Source organism: Arvicanthis niloticus, chromosome 27 (genome assembly GCF_011762505.2).
Source record: "Arvicanthis niloticus isolate mArvNil1 chromosome 27, mArvNil1.pat.X, whole genome shotgun sequence".
NCBI classification, from domain to species: domain Eukaryota; kingdom Metazoa; phylum Chordata; class Mammalia; order Rodentia; family Muridae; genus Arvicanthis; species Arvicanthis niloticus.
The window spans coordinates 24469571-24496000 of record NC_133435.1 but is presented as its reverse complement, the minus strand read 5'-3'; the positions used below and the strand labels follow the sequence as shown (position 1 = coordinate 24496000).

The 26430-nt window shown below is 39.6% G+C and overlaps 1 protein-coding gene across 5 annotated transcripts in view; it reads right to left on the bottom strand.

Moving 5' to 3' along the window:
• Prkg2 (protein kinase cGMP-dependent 2) overlaps positions 1-26430 on the bottom strand; it is a 103540-nt gene that overhangs the window by 16053 nt on the left and 61057 nt on the right. For 3 of the 5 annotated variants that reach the window (XM_076926429.1, XM_076926428.1, XM_076926431.1), the window contains 5 exons: positions 25066-25164; positions 23799-23952; positions 21895-22031; positions 19727-19816; positions 18498-18639 (listed from right to left, as the gene is read on the bottom strand). In XM_076926429.1, the coding sequence (XP_076782544.1) occupies positions 18498-18639; positions 19727-19816; positions 21895-22031; positions 23799-23952; positions 25066-25164 (622 nt within the window). Of the gene's footprint in view, positions 1-18497; positions 18640-19726; positions 19817-21894; positions 22032-23798; positions 23953-25065; positions 25165-26430 lie in introns of those variants that run through there. The other 2 variants (XM_076926430.1, XM_076926432.1) reach the window with 2 other exon arrangements.

Below are 26430 nucleotides of genomic sequence, written 5' to 3'. Positions count from 1 at the left end.
TCCTGGCAAACAGGACTAAAGCGTATTTTAATTCAGAGGCTTACCTGATGGGTTGAAGGGAGGGGGGAACTAATAGAAACAGGTACCTGTAAAACTCCTCTAGGGATTAAAATAATTTGAGAGTTTGGGAAGGAGTCTATTGCTAAGAAAAGAGGCTAAAACCTCTGCCTGTCCTAAAGATGCACTGTTAACATGTACCAACTATCTCTTTCTGCATCTCAAAGCAAAGCCAATGCCATCTTTGCCTAGTTTGCTTTGATCTCCAAACACTTGTGATCCCCACTAACAAGGAGGGTAGTGGATTATTAAATTACATATTCTGAAGAAGTAGTCAGCACCCACTCCAGCTGAGATTTTGCTCCATGATTATCATATGGAGCTGACCATGAGAAGCTCAGAGTACTGGGCCAACTTATGCACAGGCAGTCCATACAACGTCCTGTGATACACAAGGGAGAAGAAAGCATAACCTCATAGTGAGAAGAACAAGCTAACATCCCAGAACATTAAGGAGATAGGGCTGGGAGGATGTGGGTACCACAGGGAGGTAACACTTGAGGCCGTCCTTGTCTGGGGGTGAGGAACTCTCCCACAGTAAGGAGTCAGGGGTCCCCATTCTGCCTTTTAGAATGTGTCTCTCTCACTTTCCCAACAGTTTACCCAATGAACTCTGTAGAACAGATGAGAGGGGAGGCCAGGGCTTCAGGGGCCTCTTGCTGAATGAGGTAGTGTGTATAACTGAAATTGTTCTAGTCCTGCAGAACAATAACTGGCTTCTTCACACAGGGGAGTGAGCATTTAGCCAGTCATCTCTAATGTGCACTAATTTTATTTTAAGCTTCTTTACCTCCCTCAGGTAATAGGCATAAAGATTGTTTCTGGGCTCACCATACCCATTTCAATAGCTTCGTTGCACATGGGTAATTTCAATAACATATCCATAATCCATGCTTAAAAACGGAGAAAGTTAATATCAGAATAAGTTCGCACTTTGACAAGCAAGAGCCCCAAACCAAAACATCTACCTCATTTGCTTGGTCAAATATTCGTGTTTAAAGAATTGGTGTTCCGTTAAAGACGTTTCTTAGAAACTCTCCCTTTTCCTGAGGCTCCTTAGTACTTACCACATAAGCAGCAAAGACTCTGTTAGTGAAGAAAAGGAATGCAAATAACATGATTCAGAAATGAGCTTTTTCTCCTTGCCTTTATCTACACAGCATGACTCACAAAGATTAAATCTGAGAGATGACTGGGAATATTATAAAATTAAACTCCGTAACCAGCTGAGATGAGAACAACTACATATTCCTCAGAGAAAGAAACAATAATGAAAGTCCTAACTAATTTTATAAAGGCTGAAATTTAAGAGGTGAAAAAGCAGTGATCACAGCTGCAATTGTATACGTGCATATAAAAAAAACGTTGCACTTGGTTGGATTATAACAGCTTCTAGACTGTTTTTTTTTAATTGCATTTAATTTCCCTTTTATGAATTACTAGAAGTTCATTGGCTATTTAGGAGAGCTATTCTAATTTTTGAAATAATATATTTTAATTTGAATTGCCAGTATGGTGTTGCAATATTTGCATATTGCTAATAACTATATTAATACTCTAAGAGTTACAAAATTGTATCCCTTTCTTCATCTACTTGGTTCATAGATTCATACCAACTTTGATCTAATACATTTGGCCAGAATAAATCGGCATTCAGAGATACCCAAAGTTGTGTCACTAATGTAGAAGACTCCAGATTTTCTGTCAAGTTCTATGCATTTTCTATAAGAAACAAGCTGCCCCAACCCCACCCCACCTCAGTACATGGCTGCACCAAGGAGCCTTTCCCCTCTCCTCTAGGCCGCCAAAAGGACATTCCATTTTTCTTTATTCAGAAACACTCAGTGAACAGCATTCTCTACCAGGTACCAGGACACACACAAAGCTTTAGCTCTTAAGTTTGTATCAAAACCAAAAGAACAATAATGATCATGAACATGTATCATAATAATGATATATTGTCACGTGATAAGATGTTCTGTGGAAAAGCAAATAGAAGATTTAGGTGCTGAGAACGAGATAATATAAATAGGAGGGCCAGGAAAACACACTTCAGTGAGGTACACTTGAACAGATTTGAACAGATATCTAAAGAAGAGCGGAATACCGTAAATATCTGAGAAAGAAGGTCCTTCCAGGAGGAAGAGACAACACAAAGCCTGAGAGGCAAATGCTGGTGGTCAGTTCAAATCCTGCCAAGCTCAGTTTGCCTCTACTGTGGTCCACGGAGGCATGGAAAGTAAGGGGTAGAAAGACCATGCAGGTCTGCATGGGTTTGAAAAGCACAAAGGACCGTTAGAAGAAAGGGTGTGATTTATGTCCTCAAGAGATCATGGAAAGAAAAAAGTTGAGACCCTCCCCCTTTGTTTTCAAATTCTTCAAGAAAAAAAAAAAAAACTAGTCTTTTGGGGATCTCTAGAAAAGCTATGTACAGTTTTTTTTTTAACTGTGTGAATTAAATTTCCACTCCTAAGGATGGATGACAGTGAGCTGAGAGGTTTCAAACATATTTATAATGGCTGAAATAAACTAGAAGGATTTGAAATACTTCCACACCTGGAGCTGAGGCTGTATTATTCAGAGAAAAGAAAAATCACCATGTGACTTCTTAGAACTGATATTCATTATCAATGACCTTTCTTCGCCCATAAGTTTCTCTTTGGGTTAGTAACATTTCTGAGATATTGGTTCAGTCACATAAAAAATGGGCACAAAGTGACTATTATAATTAAGACAGATGACTCATGGAGACATAACATTCCACAAAAGTATTTATGTGGCATGTTTAGGGCACCGTCTTTACCTCAGGCTAGACGAGGTAAAATGGAATCTCTGTCTTTCTGCCAACTCCCGCAATTGATTTAACATCCTTCTCTAATGGACAGCAATGGTGCTTTCCCCTGAGAGACAGGGGGAGAGGCTGAGGCAGGAGTAGAGGAGCTTTTTGTGAAACATCCCCTTTTCCATGGGGCTGAGAGATTCACAGAAACAAAGTGCTGATTTGGGCAAGACAAAGGGAAGGACTTTATTCACAAGGCTGAACTAGGAAAAATACTTTGAGACTCATCTCCTAGCATTATCTCCTTGAAGATTTCCCTGACTCATGGGCCTATTTCTCTCTTCTTCCACATTCTTTACTACCGATTATACCTCATAATCACATGCCTTTGGGTAGCAGGTTCTAACTGGATCAGTAAACCCAGCTCATGAATAAGAGTTCTCATACATCCATTTTGTAGTTTTCTGTATTTGAAATGGGGCAGGTATTCAACTTGTGCTTATTGTAGGAAAAAAAAAGAGAGACTGCTCATTAAAGCCAATCTAAATTGTGGTAAGAAAAGCTATCACACACACTGGCGTGATGGTACAATTCCATCTAACACTCAAAGATAAGTCTCTTGAGACAGGCAAATTGAGGCAGAAGATATTTGAAAGGAGAGGCAGCTGCGCGTGCTCTGCCTGTTGATGGGACAAGCTCCGTCCCTGCCAGCCAATACGCTAGTCACGCGGTGTCAGTAGAAAATGGTTGGAGCTCATGATTATTTTCATATTTTACATGAGGAAATTCTTGATACATAAAAAGTGTGACACAAATGCAAGAGAATCAGCGTCCACCATGCTCCACCAGTATGTAACTAGAAGAGAACAGCGATAGAAGTCGTGCCCTACATTATGCTCCTGCCCATTGACAAGAGACCAACCACGCTTATGCCCACATCTATCAATTGTCCCCGTTCATTTCTAACTTTACCACGTATTTGATATCACAAATACAATAATGCTTCTAGTTTTTAATCTTCAGATCAACATTATCATACCTATTTTGGGCAACATTTTTTTTTTCATTTAAGCCTATAGTGGTGCATTTGTACACTGAAGTCTACTTACATTGTAATGCCATCTAAATAACAAGCTCTTACTCTCTGTGAGGATAAAACTACTACCCCTCCAACTTGAACTTCCTCTGCCGAAGTATTTGAGCTAAAATCAGCTCACATAACTGAGGACACAACTTCTTCCTACCTTGGTTTCCTTGTGTGGCCTCATCAATACCCTGGCTATGCTGGGTGCTTCCGTATCCTGACACAGATTTCTAGCATCAGCTTGCCAAGTATCATGAAAAGCTCTGGTGGCAATTTCATTAGAAGGATATCATTAGAAGGATATCATTAGAAGGATATCAGATCAGCTAGCAGAGTACCTCAAGGATGAGAAGTCTTCCTGGTTTTAAACACGAGGCATCTGTCTGTCTGAGTTGGGATAAGTAAGGACTGGATACTACAAAAATGGATTCAGGAAGACATTAAGGTTTCAACTATACATTAATTAATTCTTACTCACATAATGGATTTCCCAGGGAGGTAAGTGAATCATCTTGAAGCCCTGATTCAGGGACACAGACTTCAGATTTTATGGCTCTGCCAACTCTAGTTGTCTGTCCTTGTTGACAATCCAGAAAGAGTACAGAGACCCACTTCACAAGATCTGTAAGCCAGCGGGCACAGCATTGCTACGATTTCACAAGCTATAACTGTGTCACTTGGTCACAATGGCCCAGACAGAGGGCTGAGGAGTTGGGTGGCTCTGCCCAGAGGACGGCATGTACCACCCCATCTATTAACTTAGATCTTTGCAAATGGCATCTGTACCCCTATTGACTCTCTTTCTGGTTATTTTAAAATACACTGTGTGCCACGACATCCTGCAGCCATATTGTAAATCCTTCGTTTAATTGTAAAGTCTGCTCTTATAAAATTTGGGTGTTTATATAAAGAATCGGCCAATCTGATAAGTTCTGTTGAGGCTTTTCAGTGTGTCTTTTAAATATATCTGCATCTTTCTGCATTAGGTAGAACATCCAGTAAAATAATGAATAGAAGTGTGCATGGCAATGATTTAAAAACCTTTTTATTTTAATTTTTTCACAGGGTGTACTTCGATTATTTCCTTCTATTATTTCCCCTAACTCTTCCCAGCTCTTCCCCACTTCCATATACTCTCAATCTCTGTCTCTGTCTCTCTCTCAATTAGACACATAAACAAACAAAATATGAAGTAAAAATAAAAAGAGATGAAAAGAAACAAAAGAAAAAACACAGCATACACAAATAAGCAAGGAGTCTGTTTTGTATTGGCCAAGTACTTTTGGACATAGAGCCCTGGACTATGTCTGATTTACACTGTGACACTCACTCCATAGGAGGGAACTGGCTTTCCCTTTCCCAGCATGCAAAGGGCTTCTAGGGTGGAGGGTGGGAATGGGGTGATTGCTTTGTGTCCACTTCTCCATCTCAGTGCTGGGATTTTGTTTGGTTTGTGCAGGTCTTGTGTGTGCTGTTACACTCTCTGTGAGTTCACAACTCACACCATTGATTGTTTACAACAATACTTTTAATGCTTTAACCATAGCGTATATGTTTACACTAGGCTTTGTTAGCCACCTTTTACTGGATTAATACAATAGATTCGTTTTTTTAGTTTTCTAAGAAATTTTTGACATATACAAATGGAGAAATCCATTAAGGTAGTGTGTTTTTTGCTGATGCTTTTAAATTCGTTATTAAATTGTTTCTATCTTAATTTGTTGAGTGTGAGTTTTATAATGTAATTTTTTTGTTTTAAGCCTTTATTTTCTTCAGATCAGTCAGTGAAATGGAAAGAGGTGATACAGAGTTTTCTCATAAACCTCCTGTCCCCTTCATGCTCAGACTTCCTCACTGTCAACACCCCCACACCACAGCAGGACAAGTTTTACAGATAAGGAACCACTGGTGTTGTCAAATCATCGTTCCCAAATGTACCCTCTTTACATTAGGGTTCACAATTGATGTATATTTTGTAGGCTTGGAAAACTATATAATTGCACGTGTCTATTCTTATATAGAGTACTGAGTAATTTTACTATCATAAACTATCCATACTCATGTCTGTCACATATCCTACATCTTAGCAGCTACTTTCCACTGTCTCCAATAATTTTCTTTTTTATAAAACATCTTATAGTTGAAATAACACAGCAGGAAGTATTTCTAGCATGGTGTTCTGTTGCTTACTAATTTAAAGTTACAGCAAGTCCTTTCATGAGTTAAGAAGAACTCATTTGATTTTAGAGTTGAATAGTTTTCCATTAAAAAAAAAAATCCAGGTTAAACTGGATTTGCCATAGTTTATTCACAACTCAGCACTATGATAAAGCCATAAACCCACTGAATGATATCTTGCTTGCTCCCAGGATCTGGCAATCATGATAAAGCTATAAACATTTATGTTCAGGTCTTTAGGTGATCATAGTTTCTATCTCTTTCCAGTAAGTACAGGGAACCTAAGTGTGAGATTGGTCCATGAATGATTAGTTTGTTGAGAAACTAACACTATCTGACAAGGAAGCAGTACTCTTCACACTCCCCAGTACGGAATGCGAATTCCTGACCACCCACCTTCTTCAGCACTTGGGATCCTCACATCCTGCACTTGAGCCACTGTACCATGCATGTGGTGTGGGATGGCGCTGTTTTAGTGCTTAACTCCCCAAATGATCTACGGTTTTGTATTTCTCATTTGACTCTTTCCCACCTGTGATTTTCCGTGGTAAGCTCTTCATTGATGTCATTACTCTATCTTCAATCGAGTTGGTTATTATTTGGCTTTAAGTATTTTTGTACATTTTTTAAAACAATGATCCCATACCAGATAAATCTCTTAAAAAATGTTTTTCTCTGGACTTTGGCTTTGCTTTAACAGATCAGTTCCTTTTAATTTCAGTGAAGTCTAGCTTGCCAATTATTTATCTCATTGATCATAGCCTTTCATTTGTATTTAAGAAGTCTTCACCATCCAGATGTTACCCAATGTTATTTTCTAGGAGTCCTTTGAGTTATTATGTAATGTTTATGTTGTTTGATTTTTACCTACTTTTTATGCAGGGTGTGGGTTTGATGTGTGGGTTACTTGGGGTGGTTCTTAGATGCAACACCACTTTTTTTAGACAGCTATCTTGTTTAAGAATCACCTTTTCTCTTTTATCAAATATCAACTTATTTATGTTTTACTTCTCCCTAATATTTGGAAGATAATGTCTTTTCAAGAATTTGCTCATTTCATCTAAACTTTTGACCCCATGGGGCTAGTGACAAAATTCCTTTATCACTATCTCTGTATCCACAAAGCATGTAATAATAATATTTTCTTCATTTGCAACACTAATTTGTGAATCCACTCTTTTTTTTTACTATTTAATTTTGAGATTTATTGATTTTTACTAGTCACTTCAGAGCATCAGTTTTTGAAGTGATTAGTTTTTCCACTAGGGATTTTCTATTTTAAATTGTAAGAACGTGGATCATTTTCAGTTATCTTCCAATCACTTAGAATGTGATGTTCTCTTGCTTCTGTATGGTATTCCCTCAGTTAGGAATATAGGTTGATTTTTGATCCTTCTCCTTTTTTAATATGGCACTCAGTGCTTTCTGTTTCTCTATCAACAGTGCTTTGGGGAACATTACACAAATTATGGTAGCTTGGGTTTTTATTTTTATTTGAATCAAAATATTTTGAAACACAATTATGAGACCTCTTTATTGACCCACTGTGGTGCCTAGTATTCCAGTTACACAGAATTTAGAATCGCCTGAGACATGGACTTCTGGGCAAGCCTGTGGGAATTATCTTGTTTGCATTAACTGTTGTGGTGAGCCCTGTCTCTAGTGGACAGCACCGCTCCCTGGTTGGGATCCTGGACAGTATCAATGGATAGGGGAACTCAGTGGCAGTGTGTGTGTGTATGTGTGTGTGTGTGTGTGTGTGTCTGTGTGTGTTCATTGACTTCTGCTACCTGGTTGCGGTTATGATGTGACCATCTGTTTCAAGTTCTTTCATCTTGGCTTCTCCACTGTGACCCACTGTAGCCTAAAAATTTTGAGCCAGGATAAACCTTTCTCCTTTAAGTTGCTTTTTAAAGAGCATTTTACCATGCCAACAGGAAAAACAAAACAAAATAAAACAAAAAAACAAAACAAAAACTCAAAGATACCCAAATAGTATGTATAAGTGTGTTTCCACCAAATGAGTTTGCCTTTCAGCTACGGATTATGAGTTCAAGGTTGTGTGGTCTGTGAGCACACACTATAATGCCTTCCCACAAACATTCAGTTGACACAATACCATTCACAGGCCTATGAGAGTGCCCTGCTCTTCTTTCCTATCCTTGTAGCTGTCATTATCATCATATCAGGACTGTGTGCTCCAGCCTTTGCATCTGTGTGGATCTGCAGCACACTTTTGCTCTTGCTGCTTGTCCCCTCCCATCTCATCTCAGTCTCCTCTGCTTAGGGAACACCCTTCAGTTCCACAGCCCTGGAGTAGTCTGCTTTTGGTTGGTTGGTTGGTTTGCTTGTTTTGCAGTATCGGCTCTCTTTAATTTTTAACATTTCTTTGGATAATCCTCAAATCCAGAGATTCTCATCTCAGCCTTACCTAGTTTGCTAACAGCTACTCCTATTATTTATTTATTTATTTATTTATTTATTTATTTATTTATTTATATTTAGTATTTTTTTTCCTTTAGAATTTATGTCTTCACTTATGTCACCCATTTGTTCTTCTAAGGTACCTGGTTTGTCCCTTAAGCCCTTCAGCATGTTAATCGTGGCTGTTTTAGATTCTTCTGACAATTCTAACATCCTTATGATGCCTACTTCTGAGGCTGACTCTGCCTCTTTAACTTATATTTTGCCTTTTGCAGGCAATATGGTTATGAATAGTCCCAAGTAATACAGTGATAGTTCCCAGAAGGAAAATATACTCCATGTCTCACCAGTTAGGCCCTGGGCCCAACCAAGCCTCTCCCATGTGAACTTTGCAAATATTTCCCTGACTTCTTTCTCCTTATGTGAAGAAATCACTTGAGTTGGTTGAAGTTGGTATCTTTCTCTTCTGCCAGGTCAGTTTGGCTCTAATAACAACCTATCAGGCGAGGCACTGGCTATGAGTTCCTCCTGAGACATTCTTCATCAGGAAGAATAAAGCACTGTCTCATATCAAAATAGCTCCTCTCTTCTGCTCTTTGCAAGAAGCCTAAGGAGATTTGTCTGTTATGTTTGCCGGGAAAGCTCAGGCAAACTCTATGGGACAAACTCATAAAGTATGAGTACCTATGGAGGTTTCCAGCCCGCAGGCTTCTGCTCCTACACACTGTGACCCTCCATGCTCCTTCTCAACCTCAGAAACACCCACTTTGTGACATGTATATTATAGAACCCAGAAGAGCCATTGACTTCTCATGTCTGACCAGCTCCTTACCTATGCTACAAGAGAGTGGTAGTTTCCAAGTTCTTTACACACAGAACCAGAAAATCAAAGGCTTTTTCCATGGAACGTCTCAGGTTAAACTGTGTTTACAACTGAGAAATATATCCAACCTGGTCTGATGCATGCCATGAATTTGTGATTTGTTGCAATGGTCAGTTGCTAACATTTTAGAGTGTGCACTAGGTTCATGAATGGGATAGGATGCTAACATCGCTTTTTTTTTGGAGATCTCCTTGAATGGTTAAATTTACATCAAGTAGCTTCTTAAAATAAGAATAACAGACTTTTACTATTTTTTTTTTTGGTAAGGAATTTGTGTAAGATTAACTGTAAAGTCCCTGAAATTAATAACATTTTAATATGACTGTTTTATTTCTCCTTAGATTACTTTATCTAGGCATTTTTAATGTATTTTGTGGTCATCTAAGATTTCATATACAGTGTGAAGTTACCCAACAAGTTGGAAGTCATCTTTCTAACCCACATAAACCTTGTCTTTACTATAATAATATTCATCTATAAGAGCCTTTTTCTACAGATCTTATTTTCTTTGAAGCAGTGTGACAGTTTGAATGAGGAAATGTCTACCCATAGGCTCATATATTTTGAATGCATGGTCCTAAATTGTGGAACTATCGGAGAAGAATTAGAAGATATGGCCTTGTTACGGGTATATCACTGGCGGTGAGCTTTGAGGATTCAAAAGAGTTACGCCACTGTCAGTGTCTTTGTCTCCAGTTTGGATTAAGATGTAGATGCACATCCGTTTCTGCTGCTATGCCTTTACTCTCCCATCACAGACTCTAACCTTCTGAAACGGTAAAGCCCAAATTAAATGCTTTATTTTATAAGTTGCCTTGGTCATGGTGTTTTATTCCAGCAATAGAAAAGTAACCATGACAGAAATTGACACCAGCAAGTGGGCTACTGCTGTGACAGGCCTGGCCATGCTGCTTTTGGAGAACGGTGGATGATGGTGGGACTTTGGACTAGGAAAGGGTTGAACTCGCTAAGTGATGCTTAAGAAGTGAGCCATCCTAGTAGGATCCTGGAAGACAGTAATACTAAGAGCCACATGGACTATGGAATCACAACCCAAGCAGTCTCAGGGAGAAACAATATTCGTGACAGGGCTAGAGATTGTTCTTGTGGTATTTTAGCAAAGTGTGTAGCTGCTTTCTGCCCTTGTCCTAAGAATCTGTCTGAGGCTACATCGAAAAGTATTGAATTCCTTGACAAAGAAGATTTCTAAAGACCCTAATAATTGGCTTTGCTGCATGGTCATTAGTAATCACTCTTATGCAGGTCTACAATGAAGAAGAGCAAGTGAGGTGAAAGGAAATATTAAATGTGCTGTTTGAAGTAAGAAAGAACACAAGGAATTTAATGGCTTAGGTTGAAAGAGATGAGGATAGGAAAGAAAGGCCTTATATGAAGGGAATCAAAAGGGGGGTGTCCTCAGTGTAAGACCCCACCCAGCTAAGCTTCCAACTTGTAAAAAGGAAAGCTCCACTTCTGTACAGCGAAGCAGAGGAAAGTTTCTGCCTGCACATGTGATTCAACAGAACCAGGCTTTCACCTCAAGTGGTACCCAGATCCTTTAGAGGCATGAAAGATACAAAAGTAATGGAGTCATGGAATCTTCCTTCATGGTTACAGAGAGCAACTAAGGACCAGGGTATGGCAGAGGAGTCCCCATGTGGAGGTCCTGATGGGTCATCGAGTGAAGCTATGAAACCAAAGGCCTAGACTGATTGGAGAACCCAAGATGTTGGAGATGCTGGAGTCATTCTGCTAAGGAGAGCTGCAGACAGGGAGTGGAACTGAACCAGCCCAAACCAGCCTGAACCAGCCCAAAGGGCGGGAATGGGGTAGTGCACATGTCACAGTCAGCAAAGCTAGAATGGAAGAACCTTCTAAGCCTCTGATGTCAGACACAGAGTTACAGGATTTGGAGGTCCCCCATCTGGGTTTCAGACTTGGCTTTGGGTCAGTATTTCTCCACTCAGCCCCTATCCCTCTCCTTTTATAATGGTAATGTACATTCTGTGCCACCGTATGTTGTAAGTATGTAATTTGCTGTTTTATTTTATAGGGTGTTAGAATCAAGACTTATTTTCAGTCTCAGATGTGACTTTGGAGTTTTAAACTTGGAAGAGACTGAAAGACTATGGGGACTTTCAAAGTTAGACTAAATTATGACATGGCTACAAGCTTATGGGTCAGGGAGTAAAATGTGGCTTGAATAAGAGTGGTCCAGATAGACTCATATATTTCTCATATATTTGAATGCTTGGTCCCCAACTGGTGAAAGTGTTTGGGAAAGACAGGGTGGGGCATGGCCTGGTTGGAGGAGGTGAATCACTGTGGGTGGGCAGTGAAGTTTCAAAAGATGCACACCATTCTCAGTCTCTCTCTTTCTGCCTCCAACTTGTAGAACAAGATATAATTTCTTAGTTGTTCCAACCACCATGCCTCTGTTCTGCAATCATGGACTCTAACCCTCTGAATGGAAGTCCCAAAATAAATGCTTCTTTTGATGAGTTGCCTTGATTATGATGTTTTATAACAGTGATAGAAACGTGACTAAAATGAACAGGAGATGTACAGAGTTGGTAATTTTATCAGTATTTTCAAATAATCAGCTTTAGGTGTAAGTAGCCTTTCGTTTTATGATAATTTATTCTCCCTTTGAATTCCATTCGTTTCCTTTTGTCATTTTAACTTCTAAAGTTGGATACCGGGTCACTGGTATTTCCTATTTTCTCATTTATTTTTGGTCCTCCTAGCTATTTCTAATTTGCTCCTCATTAGTATATTCTCTCACTGGGAGTTCTACATAAAAAATGCAAAATATGTTCAGTGTTGCCACCGTTACCGATTGTTTTTATGACCCATAGGCTTCCTTCTATGGTTCTGACACCAGCCCTATCGGTACTCACTAACAGACCCAGCTTGGTGTTTAAAATGTGTACTACATCCGTTTCTTCTCATTCATACATATGTTCGGGACACTGTCGGCTTCATGTGCCTTCCTTGGCTTGAAAAGTGAAACAAGATTGAACGAGTAAAATATGGCAAGTGCACAAAAGAGACATGTATGAGATATGCATGATCCTCTGGTTCTTCAATCTGTACTTAGTGTGTTTGCTGGCAAAGTCAACTTGGGCCCGGGTAGAATCTTACTGGGGACAAATCAGTGAAACAACACCAACAAACAAACAAAATGACTCAGGTCTGAAGAGGAAGAAGAGAATGGAGTCTTCATGCTTTACCGAAAGCATGTCTGTGATTATCAGCAATGGGCACGCTCTTATGACCCTCTAAGACACAGAGCTCTGAATCTTAGCTTTTCTATTACTTATGCATTTTTTCTCAGATTGTCTATTTTTATTTTCCTTTTATTTCCTTTTGAAACTGAAAACGGTCATATGATTTTTTAAAAAAAAATCATCCAGTGTAGTCTTCATCCAGTGTAGTCTTTTCTTTTATCCTAGAAGTAGAGATGGTTCAACATACAGAAATTTGGAAGTGCAATGAAGCATATAAGTAGATATGAAGACAAAAACAAAGGCAAAAGTAATCTCTCTCTCTCTCTCTCTCTATATATATATATATATATATATATATATATATATATATATATATATATCATGATAAAAGTTCTAGAGAATAGGACGGAAGAGAACATATTTCAGCAAAGTAAAGGCTACATGAGACAAACCCACAGCCAGCATCATCCTGAAGAGAGAAAGGATAAAAGGAATCCTCTTCAAATCAGGAATGAGACAGGACTGCTGACCAATCGCACTACTCTTCAACATAGTTCTGAAGTTTTAGCTGGAGGACTAAGACAAGAGAAGGAAAACAAAAGGGAACTTATAGGAAAGAAATAACTCAAACTATCCTTTTTTTTGTAGATGATGTGATATTATACATAAAGAATTCCAAATTTTTGACAAGAAAACTTTTAGTAATAATCAATTTCAGCAATGTGGCAAGATGCAAAATCAACTTACAAACCCAGAAAACAAGCAGTAAAGCATGTTGGGAATAAATCATGGGGACACGCCCATTCACTAGCCTCAAAACAAGTATCTAGCAATAAACCTAGACCAGGTGGTGCTGAGAACTCTACAATGAAAACCATTTTACTTTATGACCCATGAGACCATAATTTCATTTCTTACTTACCTTCATTAGATGTCTAACTTCCTGTGAAAATTTCAGGGTTTAGTATAATGGAGAAATATACACATATATACATGCATGCATGTATACATACAAGCATACATGCATACATGTATACATACATACATACATACATACATGCATATATACATACATAGGAGTGAGGCCAAGGTCACTGAGGTCACTGTTACAGGGACCCTGTGACTCCTGCCATGCTGATGCCAGGAACCCCTACCACTGCCAATCCATTCAACCACCCCTGGAACCCTCAGTCAATGTAGTTCTACAGGGCTTTCTGCCAACAGCCGGTTCCTTATATTTTTCTCTGCTGAAGCTTGCTTTATGGCCCAGAATTTGCCAAAATTTTTCTCATGTGCATTCATCACCTACTGGGAACAACATTTTAGAGGCCTATGAGGTCAAGTTTGTTCATTGTGTTCCACACAGTTTCCAACGCTTTAGTGTTTTGTGGTTGAATGTTCTGTGGATTTTTAGAAAATACCTTTTAAAAAGCCAGGCTTTTTCTGTGACCTTGATGAGCTCTGCAGCCTCTCATAATACGTTCTCTCTTCACCTTTAGGAATACTTCCTGACAATGACACCACCGTGAAACGTGATTTTTAATGGACTCAGCATTTTCCAGACATACCCTTTCATCCTTAATTTCAGTCTCCTGCATCTCACTTTTTAAGTCTTTCTGTTGCAGATATCATATATCTGATTTTTATTTTATAATTTCATTTGACAATTCTTTTTTTTTTTTTTAAATCTGGAGAGTTAAGTTCATTTACATATCTTGGATTTCTCTCTAATTTTTTAATTTATGTTCCTCCCCCACCCCTGGCTCTCCTGTTTCTTCTTGCTGCCTTCTTTGAAGATGACATTTTATCCTCCTATTTTAATTTCAGAGACTCCTACTTTAAGTTTATATGCCGCTGCCGTTGAGTTAGTTAGCATTTTCTTCTTTTAATGTTATGCGTTATGGTGTGAATGATTTACACCTTAATGTTTAAGGAGCTGACAGATTTACCATTGTCCTGTGGTCACCATTACTGCTGCCTTAGACTCTCTTTGAGGGATGGGGTGTCATATTTTAACCTTCCATAATCATATCCTTTTTTTTTAATGTAGGAAACAGCTCTTGTCTTTGTCTAAATATGTTATTGCACCCTTCCTGAAAGATGGTTTCTCTGGGCTTATAATTAAAATTTGTCAGTTATTCTTGCTCAGAGTTTTAAGCATGATTTTCTGCTGAACTCTGGCTTCTTTTGTCGCTGGTAAGTTGTCAGATGAAATTCCTCACTCCCTGATGTCCCTGCCCCCTTTATTCCTTTCTGTTTACACCCACTCCCCTTTCTCTTTTAAGATTCAATTTGTTTAAAATTCTATATTTCTCTACTATAGTAGCCAATATCCAAGGGAACCCTCGTGGTGCCCTGGAATTCAGAGATTCTCCTCCCACAGAAAGCAAGTGCTGGCTCTGTGTGACCAAAAGAAGACAATAAGATACTGACAAGTGGCTCCAGAGTAGGTCTTACAAGGCAGGTTTGATTACATGGACATAAAAATTGTATAAATCAATTTGGAAAAACAGATATCTTTATACAATTTTGCTTGATACACTATCACTGTCTACAAATCATGGACACAGTCAATATTACCATTTAGTTATTTTTATTATTATTTAATGATTTTTCCATGAAGAGTTGTTATATCTATTTTTGATTATTTTTATAATGGTGATACTATTTTAATATATTTTATAATTTTGATGTTATAAGTGTCATTTTGTTTCATTTAGAACTCTTATCATTACTATGTACATTTTTTTTGTTGTTGTTGTTTTGTTTTTGTTTTTCGAGACAGGGTTTCTCTGTATAACCCTGGCTGTCCTGGAACTCACTCTGTAGACCAGGCTGGCCTCGAACTCAGAAATCCGCCTGCCTCTGCCTCCCGAGTGCTGGGATTAAAGGCATGTGCCACCACGCCCGGCTATCATTACTATGTAAAAAAGAGAAATTTACTTGCTTATTGATTTTGGACCAACACTGCTTCCTTACACACTCTAAGTTCTTCTTTGATGGATGTATTAGACTTCTCTAAATAACAAATAAATAATAATAATAATAATAATAATAATAACAACAATAAAATAATAACAAATAAAAGTTCATTCTATATTCAAGTAAAAAGAGGTGATTTATTTTATGTTCTGACTTGGGGCCTTTTGTTGTCCTTTCTTGGTTTACGTCATTTACTAAAACCTATTACCATGTTAACACCGCAAGATCAGATAATCTCTTTTTGTTTTCCATCTAATGAAAAAAGTTCAATGTTGTTCATTGGGTATGATGTTGACGTAGGTTTAATCCTAATTTCTTGCATTCTGAGGCATATTCTCAATAAACACCCATGCAGCCATTTTAAAATGTGGGTCTCATCTTGCAGGATGCCCTTTATCAAGGCTTAGATATTTATTTATATTTTTGATGGCTCTCCAGTGCCTTCACATTTTATACATAAATTAGTTACACAAGAGTGGTCCAATGCAAGCTACTCCACCATACATAAGAACTCCAATTGTATATTTAATTAATTATTATAGTTTTATTTTTCTCAGCAGACACTTAATTTGTTGGATCTTTCTCCAAACTTCTTAGATCACTTTTGGAGAGCCTCGAGGAACTTAAGCGTCTACTTCTGCTCTTAGTTCTCTTGGCAGCTAATGCCCATGGTACTTAGTATTTTTCCCATATATTTATTATTAATACATTTAGCATGAGCTTTCCTGGAACTTCACCTCTAGGAGTTCTTTGTGTCCTGAATTGACAGGAGATCCTTTTACAAAGATTCTTCAGTGGAGTTTAGGACCTTGGGCATGCTTCCAGCATGAGTCCATCCTCATTTCAAATTTTGCTTGGATTTTTTTTTCATCAAGAGCAGTTTGTGGCCAAGAATTTTTAGAGGAAACTTTTTCATCACTCTCACATGAGCTAATGATGAGATAAGAACGTCTGTCTGCATGAACTGTCTTTATAACTCTGCTATTTGTTTAACCTGTTAGGCTCTTGCCTCTGTAGAGAGTTCCCTAGCTCACTTTCCCACACTGCACAGAGCTAAGGTTTGATCTCCTATTCCTCAATGACACAGCCACTAACTTCAAATGCTAGGTCATTCAGACTTGCTGGAACATGGAGCTTCGATGACAGCACTGAAGATTGTTCCTGGGGGTTTGCCCTGATGAGGCAACTGCTGTATGTCTTAGACCCTTCTGTGTGCAATGCAATAACCATCCACTACTGTTCTATCTTCTTTCTTAGTCCCATAGAAACTCTTATATTGTCTAAAGATAAAGAACCCCTCTGTGAATTCCCAACCCTCTTTGGGTCTTATCTGGTATTTCCAAACATTTTGTAGTGAAAGTAATTCAGGATATTTAGTTCAAAATATAATTGGTAATTGAAAATTCAACACTGACTTTTTAGATGCCTCAAATCACTGTTTATTTTGCTCGTTGATAATGACGGCAAACAGGAAGTCACTGCAATCTAGTCTCGTAAACACTAAATATGCTCTCCTAGGGTTTTGGAAAAACAGCTATGAAAAGTAAGGGATACATTTAATAAACAGTCTTCAGCCCTTGTGATAGCTTTTCTTTCTTCTGGAGTATTTCAGAGAGTTTTCCCTAAAGACCTGGGGGAGGCACAGTCAATGGATGAATTGTGAAGTCTCGTGTTCGGACCTCGCCAGTTCTGAAAGCTGTCTTTCATGGACAAAATAAAGCTTGAATGGATCAAAATGATTCTTGGGAGTGAGCCAGGTTTCACATGAAAGGCCTCTTATTTTACCTCATAGGAAAAGATCTCTTAGAAATTAGACATAACAAGTTTAATCACTTGGGCTAAATTTCACAGTTATACCAACTAAACCTATCTCGTGCATTATCGAACAGATTCACAGCTAAAGTTTTAATGTAGCATCTGCATATGATAACTGTTATCTCCCTACATCGAAACCCTGAGGTGGCAATATCTTTGTAAGTCTTAAGTGCAGATATGGCTTGCAGAAATGGATGCTGTAAAGTCACTTTGGTTTCTGATCCTGTAGAGAGATCCTTTGAGGCCCAAAGTGGCTTGATTTTCCCTCAGTGTGACCACCAACTTTTACTAGCATCTCACTGAAAGAAGTTTATGCCTTTGATGACCTTGCGTGACCCACAAGGGATTCCTATTGGAATAAATGGACCACAGAGATGGGTAGCAAGAAAAGCTGAGCCTCACACAGCTTGGCCTCATAGCTTCTGAATGCTCACTTCCTGCATCAACCAGTAGAACGATGTCAAAATAGCTACCAATGGTCACATGTTTCCTTCTCTCCCTACTTAGAAAGTGGATTCCTTGACACAGAAGTCACACTGACTTCTTTATTCCTCACAAGGCAGTTCCTGTCTGTAGCACCAAACAAAACACAGCTTAAATGATTAAACAATACTGACAAACTTGAAAGGCATTCTATGATGCGAATCTTCAGGAAGAGTTGTAGATACGGTTGAAACACTGAGCCAAAGAAGAATGTATACATAGTTAAGGGAGAAACTGCTCAGAAGTTAAGAGCGTTGGCTGCTCTTTCAGAAGACAGGGATCAGTTCATAGCTCCCACATGGCAGTTTACAACGGTCTGCAATTGCAGTTCCAGGGTATATGACACCCTCTCTGACTCTTCAGGCATGAGTGTACAGGCACATACAAATATGTAAACCACCCAAACAGGTAAAAATATGTTTAAATAGAATATACGCATAGCATTGCTCATGGTATTAAAGTATTCAAGGACCACATCCCTCAGAGTAAAAATAGCTGCCCCCAAATGAAAAAGAGATTGTAACTATAGCTCAACTTTGTTGCAGAAATATCTCACATATTACTATGAGTAATGTGCCTTACCAACTTAAGGTAGCCCTCCGCATCCAGAATTAAGTTCTCTGGCTTCAGGTCTCTGTAGATAATGCCTAGTCGGTGCAGATAGTCAAATGCTTCTGTCACACAAGCGACACAGAATTTGGAGGTGGGTTCATCAAAGCTGCCTCTGCAATGACATGGTTTCTCCTCTTAATACTCTGAATATGTCCCTGGTGCAGTCCTTGGCATCTAGATTGTATTGTAATCTACATGTGGTCATGTGCACACACACTCTTAACCCAACATTTATTTACTTACATCTGTAGCTCAGTGGGCCTCGGCTATCTATGACAGCACTGATAAGCTTTTGAACAAATGCTTTACTGGACCACACCCCAGTAAAATGAATCATCACATGTGATATTAGGACAAAACGTCCTTGGCTTGTAAGAGTTCCACATGCAACCATGTCATGCAGCCAGGGTTGAGGACCACTGTGCCAAAGAAGACTATCTAAGGACACGCCTGTCCATGACCCCCTCGCCTGTCGCAGCACACCCTCACACGCCTCTTCTGCTGCCCTTGTCTTTGCACTTTCTGTGGCTCAGAAGTCCACAGCTTTCCTGTCCTGTCTTTTCCCACCTCTCTGCCTTTCTGAGTCAGTCTTTGTCATCTTTGGGGTGTCCTTTGGTTTCCTTACAAATCCGAAACCTCTCTGCCATTATCTAGTTTTCCTATTAGTGGGATATTTTAATATCACCCCCCCCTTTCTTCAGATAAACCCTAAACTTATTTTTCTAAAGTTTATACTTTTATGACCTTTTACATGCAAAATTCTGCATTGTCTAGGAATCTTTCAAACTTTTACCATTATGCCTTCTACATAGTAGCTGTTTCATGCCATCTGTAGTATGACTACCAAAATCATTCCTTTAATAAAATCAAACCTCTGTAAATGTCCCATTCTGCTTTGTTTGGTGAGGACCTAATCAGTTCCCATCATACCCCTTGTTAACATTCTGAATCTGAGCCTGCCTCCTCCTATCTATGTGACCTTGGATAGCTCATACATGCTGTATGCCTGAAACCCTTTAGTCTATACACCATGATGTCAGATTACTTTACAAGACTCACATGCTACTTCTGTAATGTTAGCTAACAAACACACCAGTTACTACACTGCTATATGTAGTAGGAACATTTTTCTATAATTGTGTCATAGTACCATCCTCATAGCCCAGCCCAGATGTGAGTTGGTAAGAGTTACTGCTTACCTGTCCCTTAATATACTCCACAGCTCCCCACCTAAGCAGGCCTCCAGAAGCATGTATACATATTTATTGTCCTTGAAAGTACGATACAATCTGTGGTGACAGATGAAAACAAATGATTAGAAATGTGGTCCTAACATCCTTGAAGCTGGTTAGGTTAGGCTTCCATCAGCAACATTTGAAACAACGACTCTCATTTCCACATCGGCACCTCTGGTAGTTTTAATATGCTTGACGCAGAGAGTGGCACTATTAAGAGGTGTAGCCTTGTTGGAAGAAGTGTGCCACTGTGGGCATGAGCTTTCAGACCATCCTACTAGCCTCCTTGAAGCCAGTCTTCTAGTGGCCTTCAGATGAAGATGTAGAATTCTCAGCTCCTCCTGTACCATGCTTGCCTGGATGCTGCCATGCTCCCACCTTGATGATAATGGACTGAACCTCTGAACTTGTAAGCCTAAGCCAGCCCCAATTAAATGTTGTTCTTCATAAGAGTTGCATCAGTCATGGTGTCTCTTCACAGCAGTAAAACCCTAACTAAGACAACACCCAACAGCTGCACAGGGCTTCTCACCAAAGACTTTCTGATTATTCCTCGAATTTCTGACTTTATCCTGTACTTACACAGCCCTGCCTCTGCCCACCCACAGACTGGACCTCCTCAGCTCCATTTCTTGAAAGGCTGAGCACCAGACCACCTTCAACATAAATTGGCTCATTATGTCACCTATCAAATAGGGCCTCTCCTTCTTCCCCCAAACCACAGGCCAGTGCATGTATCATTTAATAGGTACCTTCCATAACAGTTCATTATACACATGTTGTATGTCCCCTAATTGGTTAGCTAGTATTGAACTAGACTAGGAGCCAATAGTAAGGGTAGTGGGGAATGACTTGGCAAGGACACCTAGAAGTGGAGAGGAGTCTGGGTGAGGAGTATGTATGATCCAGGCTCAACAAAGGCCCACCGCTAAGGAGCTCTGCTACCCTGGGCTAACGCATGGTAATTAGATGGTGGGTAAAGTGGTTCTGAGCATGAAAAGCGATGCCTGAGAAGGACAGAGATCCTGTGCTTAACAGGCCACATACTCCAAGCTGGGGCAGGAGAGTCTCAGACCTGCAGTGCTGTGCCTGGACAGTATGCCACGCTCAACACTCGGGTGCAAACATTTTCCAGTGCTTAGAACCTGTCTTAGGAGATGGAGAGATGGCTCACCACTTGCTGCTCTCACAAAAGATGTAGGTTCAGTTCCCAATAGCCACACGGCAACTCATAGTCATCTATAATGACAGTTCCACCACCTATTTTTGTCCTGGGTGTACACTAGCCATGCATATAGTACACATACATACATGTGTACATACATACATACATACATACATACATGCAGGCGGACATTCATACACATAGAATAAAAGTCAGGAAGGACGAATGAGAGGAGAGAAGGAGGAGAATGGGAACGAAGAGTAGGTGGGGAGAAAGAGAGGGGAAGATACTGCCCCTTTTCTTGGTTGTCCCACACCCAGAGGGAAACAGCCAGGAGAGCTGACAGATAATGCACAATACTGCAGTAAGTCATCTCTTTAGGAGCTGGGTATGGTGGCACGCATTTGTAATCGTGGCATTCAGGAGCAGGAAGATTTCTATGAGTTCAGGGTCATCCTGGGCCACATAGTTAGTACCAGGCTAGTCAGAGAGTAAAAGCGTTTCAGAGTGTGGGCTCCAGAGCTAAAGCCCAGGCTAGATGCCACATGGCATATCTATTTGGTCTTTCCCGTAGACTGCACATCACCAGAAGTCACTGAAACTACACTTAGGGATTGTTAAGAGGTAAATGAAAATTTAAACTGGCTTATATCGGTGGGCCGATGAACATGCAAGTAAAGATGGTAATGGCCTAGATGGTCTCTCCTCCAAGCTGCTAACAAGTCCAGAACAAAAAGAAATAACTGTCACACTGGAGCTTTGAACTTGTAGCACCAGGTATATCCTTCTTTGGTAACCGTGTGTGTGTGTGTGTGTGTGTGTGTGTGTGTGTGTGTGTGTGTGTACAAGTTAGCAAGTTAACAAGTCTGCAAGGTTTCCTTAAGATAAAAGCAATTGAAAACTCCTACCCATGATCCCATAGGAGAATTCAGAGTAACACTTCCTGGAATGCCCACTGCGTACTTACTTCACAATGAAGGGAGAACACAGCTCCTCCAGGATCCTTTTTTCTGAGTAGACATGTTCTTGCTGCTTTGTATCAACAATGTGCTTCTTCCTTATACATTTCATGGCAAAAGCAACATTCTCATTTTTAACTTTAACCTATGTGAGAAATGGAAGCATGCTCATACTTAATGTATCATGACAATTTGCAATGTGTAATATAACATATTAATTAATGAGAGTTAAATTGTTTTACATTTAAAAATATATTAGCTTTTAACCATGCATTCCTCAAGAATTGAGTTCTATATAACTTTATACACTTCCAATCATTTTCAAAATACTTCATATGACTTGGTTCTAAAATTTTTCTACTGAAATAAGAAAATAAATTCTCAATAAATTTCATTAACAGAAATTTTGTTTTCATTGTATAACATGATCAACTTTGACAAGATTTGCTAAGGCTTCTTATTTCTTAATATTCATCTCTAATTTTCAAAACTCAAATCAAATTAATTTTATATCTGTCCTATTCAATGGGCAGCCTACTAATAGCATGAAGTTATTGAAATTTAAATTAGTTACAAGTAGAAGTTCATTTTCTTGATTGTATTAGGCACATTTCCAAAGCTCAACAAACACATCAGGTAATAGAAGCATATATCCATCATGGTAGAAATTTGTATTGGAAAGTAAGAGAAGGCCTTCTCTATATGCAAAAATCAGAACTTACTATTAAAGGTAAATCAGAATTGAAAAAAAACCTATCTTGTTCTGATAGATGTAAAAATCAATAAGCAGACAATACTGAATAGTAAATGGAAATTGGTACATCTTATATCCTCATCATATTTATCAGTTGTAATGTCTATAGATTTTTAAATGACTGGAGGAATTACTTCTTCTGTAGTTATTATCTACGAAAGCAGATCTCAGCGTTGTTAATCCAATCTCTTAGCTGTGTTCTTGGGTGGAAAATACCAGTGCACAAGAATCTCTGCATAAGACTCATTACAAATATTCTTCCCCCTGTTAGAAAGGTGCTTTCCCTTCATCCATCAGAGATGAGTTTGGAGTGGGTGTGAATTGTTCTATCACAGTCTGTAGCAGCATTCCACAGCTGCTTAATGTCCAGCCATCCTGCAGACCAAGGCCTTCATGCAGCCCCTGGGGGTCACTGTACAGTGAACTGTTAAAAATCGCCTGGGCAAAGAGGGGCTTGGTGATTGCCAGGGGCTCAGAGCCATCTGCGCCCCAAAAGAGCACAGTTGTCTATTGCTGGGTTTTCTTAGGACACTTGCTCTGACCCAGGAACTCTGCTACTTCTTGGGAGCTGATTATTAAGCACAGTAAGGTGGTGCTAGCTGACACCGGGCTCTGGCCCCCAGCTGTCTGTTGAGTGCTGCAGAAGGCTGCTCTTCAAATGTCCTCTTGCTTTCATTCTTTCTTGTTTCTCTGATGGAAAATTATACATAACCCCAAAGCAGGGTAATGAAAGCCAAGCACAGACATAGAAGCAGGGTTCTTAAGGGATACTCCTACAATATTAAGGATTCTACCTAGGGTATTTCTGCTGGCCACTGCAGAGAGATAGTGGGTTTTGACTGTACACATCTATGCACATGTGAGTGGTTGTTATGAAATACAATTTTTTTACACTTTATAATCTTTCAGAATGCCTACTTGGCACATTCTCAGATAATTACTATCAAGAAGGATTCATCATGGGATGTGATGTAAGAGATCACTTAATTACTATTTTCAAGTACAAATAGACAGAAACGTTTACTTCCTCAGACTCAGAACACTTTAAGATAGCAATGATAACTCATCTATTCCTCCAACCTAAGTTGGGATATAAAACAGAACAAAACAAAAAGTCAAAAAGCTTTCTCTCAGATGCTTGAAACGTAAACCCCTTACAAGCTCCACTCTTCCGAACCCACCAACGCCCAGTGTTGCGATAATCTCAAGGTTCTGGAATGGGGAGGTTGAGGAGAATCTGGCCACCTTCTCTTTCAGCTGAATCATCTCCAGAGAAAGGGCTTTGGACAACTTCCAGCTAGACATGGAGCGCCTGAAGAGAGAATCAAGAAGTCACACACACACCCCGAGCTGTGCTGGTACCCTGCCAGTCACAACTCTGCTCTTACACTGCCTATCAGTGCCACAAAGACTGTCTCCACTTTTGACAGGGATGGATTTGATCATACCTGGAATCACTCATCAGGACAAAAGTCAAATTCAATGAGAATAGAGGGATTTTGTAACATTTGAAACTCATGTCAAAAAAGCTGTTAATCAATAACCCAGGAGAAGAGTCAGTGGAAGAGGACAAAACCAGTCATATTTGTCATTCCCAGAAGGCCACACTGGGACTTTCTGCTGTTAGTCACCAGAGATTTTCACACCTTAGGCAGAATGACTGCTTCATGGGACATGAATGGGCACTCCTATTTTACATCTAAGTGCCGCTGTTCATAAATACCTGTCTCATCTTTGAATTAAAAGTAACTGTTCTGAGTTCTATGTGGGCAAATCGTTACTCTAAAAGGCTGTAGGCACAAAGATCGAAGGTGCATATCTTGGAGAAAAATAAAGTGCTGACTGAACACTTTAACTCAAAAGTTAGTCTTTCTAGAAATTTTGAGTGTACCTCATCAGAAGCCTGTCTCAAGAACATAAGCTTCAGTTTTCCCTCCTCATGCCTTAAGGGTTATGGGGTTAGCAGAGTGAGGGATAATTCATCTTCAATGTATGGGGCCCTGGGTTCAATTCTCAGCACAAAAATATAATAAAAATGTAAATATTTTATCAAGTAACAAAACATTAAAGGAAAGTTCCCTATTATTTTTAAAAACTCTATTAGTAATTTAAAGTAGTCAACTCAACTCTTCCTGCTCACAAATACGTCCTTGGAAACTTTAAAAAACCCAGCTATAATCCTGCTTTTTCCCTCTAACCATGTCTTTTTGGAGTAACTCACCACTCTAAAGTATTCTCTTTATCAGAAAAGTTCTCTCAAATTCCTACTCATTACTCAAAGTGTTTACTTAGAGGCTTAAAATTCCCCATTCTAGAGTTGAGGCAGTATCTTCAAAATCCTCTAGCAAGGGCACATGGAAGGTCACCCCTCAGGGAATTGTACCCTGTCCCTGTTGCCGTGGGCAAGGAAACCCGTCTCACTTACTTTGCGTGTCTTTTTTCATCATCGCGATTCAGGTTGGCCACATACCCCTCAAGGTATTTTTGGAGTTCATCAAATGTCCCCACAGTTTGGTTGAATGTTCTAAATAAAAAGAGACAAAGTGGTCCATTGTGAAGGTATCAAGGTAATTTAACACTCTCCGTTCTCATGTGTGTATCTGGGGGGGAGGGGAAGGGTATACATGTGTGTGGCGGTCTAGCCTTGGGTATGATTACTCAAGAGCTGTCTACCTTTAGGATGGGGTCTCACCCTGGCTCAGAGCCTGCAAATTAGACTCAGCTGGCTGGCCAGCAAGTCCCAGAGACATGGCTCCCTCCACGTTCCTAATGGTGGGGTTACAAGCACAGGTCTCAACGTCTAAAATTTGTATGTGTGTTCTGGGGATAGAATTTAAATCCTTGTGGTTGCACAGCAAACACTTTGTTGGCAGAGCCGTGCCGTCCCCCAAGCCCAACAGTTTTACTCAGTGTACACACACACACACACACACAAAGCCCTGAGCTGCACCCCAAGCCCAAGAGTTTTACTCAATGCATGCACATCCACAAAGCTCTCTGAATGTTTGTTTCAACTTTTAAACTGCTTTTCAATAAGTTATGAAATATTAAATTTTCTGTAATTGTGACTAGTCATTGGAAGTTCTATAGCTAATTCCTTCTGTTAAGGACACACAGGGACTCTCAGTAAGGTAGCATTGTCTAGGCACCCCTGCCTTGCCATCCCCAGGTTTCTGCAGCTACAAGGCTCTAGCTGTAACTGCAAACAAGCTGTCCCTACTCAGATGTTAGACCCCAAGGAGTAACTTATCAACCATTTGAGATTTTTCTCCACCATCCATGGTCGAGATGTCACCAGGAAGTGTGGGCTTTCTAAAAATAGAGTTATTGTTACCTTGCAGTTAATTCACATGTCTTCTCACAACTTCAAAAAAAAAGTATGGCACCCCTTGTCAAGATGCCATCTGGTAAGGACTATTACAGACACTGGCTCTGCAGTCACCATGTACAAAGGACATCCTTCTGTGATCATGAGGCTAGCAGGGGGCTGGTAGGGCAGGTGCTTTATAAACTAAACTGTGAGCGTCAGTCAATATGATTAAAGTCTACAGAATGTCCTAAATGGCTCTATTGCTGGGGTCTAATCTATTTCTTTAGTCATAACTAGAGGAATTAATAATCATCTATCATTTGTCATCTAAAGTGGAATAATGTTCACAGGGCAATGAGACACCACTCAGAGATACGTGACCCCACTGTCCACAGAAATCTAGGTTGTAGATCAACCTACATGTACCTTATGGTTCATCTGTCTCACCTCTGATGTACATAATGCTACCTCTTTCATTGT